The 4,445-nt window shown below is 40.9% G+C and overlaps 1 protein-coding gene across 1 annotated transcript; it reads left to right on the forward strand.

The window, feature by feature from the left end:
* The first annotated feature begins 1,857 nt into the window (after nucleotides 1-1,857).
* On the forward strand, nucleotides 1,858-3,361 carry PDHA2 (pyruvate dehydrogenase E1 subunit alpha 2). The gene is given in 5 exon segments (XM_059066570.1): nucleotides 1,858-1,985; nucleotides 2,301-2,436; nucleotides 2,438-2,970; nucleotides 2,972-3,120; nucleotides 3,123-3,361. Coding segments are annotated over 5 exon segments (1,179 nt in total). The 5' UTR covers nucleotides 1,858-1,863.
* Nucleotides 3,362-4,445: the final 1,084 nt, after the last annotated feature.

The raw sequence follows: 4,445 nt of genomic DNA on the forward strand, positions 1-4,445 counted from the left end.
TACATGTGACAAGATTAAATTGGCACACTTTACTGTATCGCTCTTGTGTTCCTGGCGGTGCTAGCCTGGCTGATGCCTCTGAGAGGAGGCTCAGCTGTCACTCAGTGACCCATTAACACTACTGTTCCATCATGCAGTGTCATTTTTCTCATTCTCATGGAGATAATGCTCCCTGGAGATCTCCAGTACTTGCAGAAATGAAAGAGAACAGCAGAGACAGGCTAACTATCAAAGAAGGAGCAAACAACACAGCAAGACCATGAATTCCAAAAGCAGAATTTTAAATTGAGTAAAAAGATGAAGCCCATTTATGATGGCTGGGTTGGGAAGGTGGGAGGAGGAGTGAGTTTTAATAGATATAATAACTTTTAACAAGCTATTTTCTTCTTCCTGCCTGAATACTATAAGAGGTATCCATGATAATACTTATAACTAGGTTAGAGAAGGCAGCTGCTTTGAACATGTCATAGGGATTTGAGTGAGAATTTATTTATAAACAGGGATTTTTGTGTTTGTTTATTTACAAACAGGTGGAGGATATAAAACAAAGCATGTATTAAGGTGAATTGCTTAATAGTCTAAATAGAACAGAATCCCTGTTTATGGTTGGCTTATCGGGGTACAAAAGCACAAAAGAGGAAAATGGTATGTGATCTTTGTAATACTAGGCGTAAGACTTCTTTTGTCCTATGATTAAACCAACTGCTTAAGCAAACTCTATTGCTCTCCTTCAGTCCAAACTGCATATTGTTTAGTGCGTCACTTTATAAGAAGTTATGCTTTCTAATGTTTACTATATAAGGAAATATTGTAAGAACATGATTCTTGATTTCCCAGAGTAAGACTGGTTCAGTTTAGATTGATATAAAAAGAAGAAACAAAGCCATATGAATCTTGATATTTTCTAGGGAAACCTGTTGAAGACGTGATAGGAACAGACCAACACCCCTCCAAGAAAATGAGTCAGAAAATAGGGATAAAACTGAACAGGATTCAGGATTACAATAAAGGGCAAGGAAAAGTGCCACGTAAAAACTTGTTAGTAGCTACTCTAACCCTGACTGCTTCCTGAACACAGAGAACATCCATTCCATCTACCCTTAGATCATTTCAACCCTGATTTCAATTTTCGCACACCAGGCAAAGCTTGTTATTGGGTTTAGACTTTTAATCTCAGGTAGGGATTTGTGTACCGTCCCATGCCCTACCTCACCACCAGTCTGGAGACACAGGCACTAGAATCCAAAGCGTAAATGTGCATATTCTTCTGGTGCACCAACTTTAAAAAAAAAGTGTGTGTGTGTTTTTAACTTATGTAAACTACAAATAATTTGCATCTTTATTTTTACTTTAAAATAAATATGGTGTATTGTGGAGTAGGATAAAGTATTCATACATATTTTAATGATTTTTTAAAAGACTTTAAAGAAATATTGGTAAGAATAACTTTAGCTTAACCTGTCAGAGCTCTTGTGTGCCTTAAGGATTGTGTTTTCTCCTCTTTTCCATTTAATACAACGTTCAGGAAGCATTATTTTAGCGTTTAGCAGGGAAAAGGGCCCCAGATTATGAAGTTTTAGCAAAGATGATGGCATTAGTTAGGAACAGGGTGTAGTTCAGCCAAGTCTTCCAGGGCAAGAAACAACCTTTATTCTTATTTTTACAGTTGGAAGGCACTGTAAAAATTAACTGATCCAGGATGTGCCCGCGGCCCCGCGAGGCATGACGTGGCCTCTGCCACAAGCGCGCGGTCATTGTGGTGCAGCGTGCGTTCAGGGCGTGGAGGGTCCACTGGAGACTGGGACTCAGGCGACCCTGGCAGGTGGAGACTCACGGCCTCCCTGGCTGCGCTCCGTGAGGAAGATGCTGGCTGCTGCTGTCCCTAGCGTGCTGTCTGTTGTCACCCAAAAGCCCGCTAACAGGGTGCTTGTGGCATCCTGTACCTATTCAAATGATGCTACATTTAAGATTAAGAAATAAGAAATGTGATTTTTTTTTTTTTAAAGAAGATGTTGGGGGTAGGAGTTTATTCGTTAATTTATTTATTTTTGCTGTGTTGCATCTTCGTTTCTGTGCGAGGGCTTTCTCTAGTTTTGGCAAGCGGGGACCACTCTTCATTGGGGCGCAGGCCTCTCACTATTGCGGCCTCTCTTGTTGCGCAGCAGAGGCTCCAGACGCGCAGGCTCAGTAGTTGTGGCTCATGGGCCTAGTTGCTCGGTGGCATGTGGGATCCTTCCAGACCAGGGCTCGAACCCGTTTCCCTGCATCAGCAGGCGGACTCTCAACCACTGCGCCACCAGGGAAGCCCAGAAATGTGATCTTTATCAGTTGGAAGAGGGTCCCCCTGTCACCCCAGTGCTCACCCGGGAGGATGGACTCAGATACTACAGGATGATGCAGACCGTTCGTCGAATGGAATTGAAGGCAGATCAGTTGTAAAAAACAGAAATTTATTTGTGGTTTCTGTCACTTGTGTGATGGTCAGGAAGCTTGTTGTGTGGGTCTTGAGGCTGGGCTAAATCCCACGGATCATGTCATTGCATCCTGTCGGGCTCACAGCTTATGCTGTACTCGTGGACTTTCTGTCCCATCAATTCTTGCAGAGCCGACAGGTCGAAGAGGTGGCTGTGCTGAAGGAGAAGGAGGGTCAATGCATATGTAGGCCAATAACGTCTATGGAGGCAATGGCGTTGTCGGCGCTCAGGGACCGCCGGGAGCTGGTATTGCTCTGGCCTGTAAATATAAGGGAGACAACGAGGTGTGTTAGACTCTACATGGGAATGGTGCTTCTAATCAGGGTCAGACATCTGAAGCTTATAATATGGCAGCTGTGTGGCATTTACCTTGTATTTTCATCTGCGAGAATAACCGCTATGGAACGGGAACATCTGTTGAGAGAGCAGCAGCCAACACTGATTGCTACAAGAGAGGCAGTTTCATCCCTGGTCTAAGGGTAGATGGAGTGGAGGTTCTGTGTTCAGGAGGCAACTAAGGTTGCAGCTGACTATTGTAGATATGGAAAGGGGCCCGTACTGATGGAGCTGCTGACATACCGTTATCATGGACACAGTATGAGTCACCCTGGAATCAGTTATCATACATGAGAAGAAGTTCAGAATTTAAGAAGAGCCATCCTATCATGCTTCTCAAAGGTAAAATGGTAAACAACAAACTTGCCAGTATTGAAGAATTGAAGGAAATTGATGCTGAAGTGAGGAAAGAAATTGATGCTGCTGCTCAGTTTGCTGTAACCGATCCCAAACCACCTTTGGAAGAATTAAGCCATCACATCTACAACACTAATCCACCTTTTGAAATTCATGGTGCAAATCAGTGGATCAGGTTTAAGTCAGTCAGTTAAAAGGAGAATATATTCATGGTCAACTTTAAGAAACTGTGTACCCAATTTTGTTAAGGAGGAATAAAACCCGTAAGACAAAAGTCTTTTAAACTTTTATTAAGAGGAATTGAGATAATTAAGAGATAATGGAAAGACATAAATGAGATCACAGAAAGATATACATTCAGTTGAGATATTACATTCAATCGTACATTATTGCATTAAAAGATACTATACAGTTAATCATTTAGTATTGTTAAAAGATAAACTGAGGCACATTAAAATTTTCAAGAGTTTATTTTAATCTCAATAATCTCAGTTAGAATCAGGCAGTCCAAACAAAAGGTGGAGTATTCTACCAAGAGGAGCTGGGGGAGAGGTTTTTAGACAGAAGCAGAGCAAGGAAATGATTTGATAGGTGATAGCTTAAGGAGTTGCCTTATTTGGGAAAGCCTAGTTGGCTGTTTGTGATTGGTTGTTCTTCAGTTTCATTTGCTTGGATTTGAGTGCATTGACTCTGGCTTAGTTTTGGTTTGCTTACGTAGGCTCCCAAGACATTAGAGCCACCTCAGTCTGATGACCTCCTTGTTTAACTACTTAAACAATGTGAATATCTTAAAGAGTATTTTAAATTCATACAAGTCTAGAATAGGAAAACAGGGACTTCCCTGGTGGTCCAGTGGTTAAGACTTCGCCTTCCATTGCAGGGGGTGTGGTTTGATCCCTGGTTGGGAAGCTAAGATCCCACATGCTTCACGGCCAAAAAGCCAAAACATAAAACAGAAACAATATTGTAAAAAATCCAATAAAGACTTAAAAGAAAATTGGCCAACATCAAAAAAAAATCTTAAAAAAATAGAAAATAGGAAAAACAGAGAAAATATTATTTAACTTCCCAAATTATTTTCTGTAATAGTTCTGTTCAATTTAGCTTTATATTATTTTAGTAAATACTCTTATTTAAAGGAAAAATAGTTCTTTGATTCCTGCTCAACCCTGCTAGAGGTTTAGGTGTAAAGTCACTATTCTGAAGTTAAGAAGTAATTTCAAGCAGTACCAAAGTATCAGGACCCCTACTGCCGTGGCACTTAAAATAGTTTGCTTA

Source organism: Kogia breviceps, chromosome 6 (genome assembly GCF_026419965.1).
Source record: "Kogia breviceps isolate mKogBre1 chromosome 6, mKogBre1 haplotype 1, whole genome shotgun sequence".
NCBI lineage: Eukaryota > Metazoa > Chordata > Mammalia > Artiodactyla > Physeteridae > Kogia > Kogia breviceps.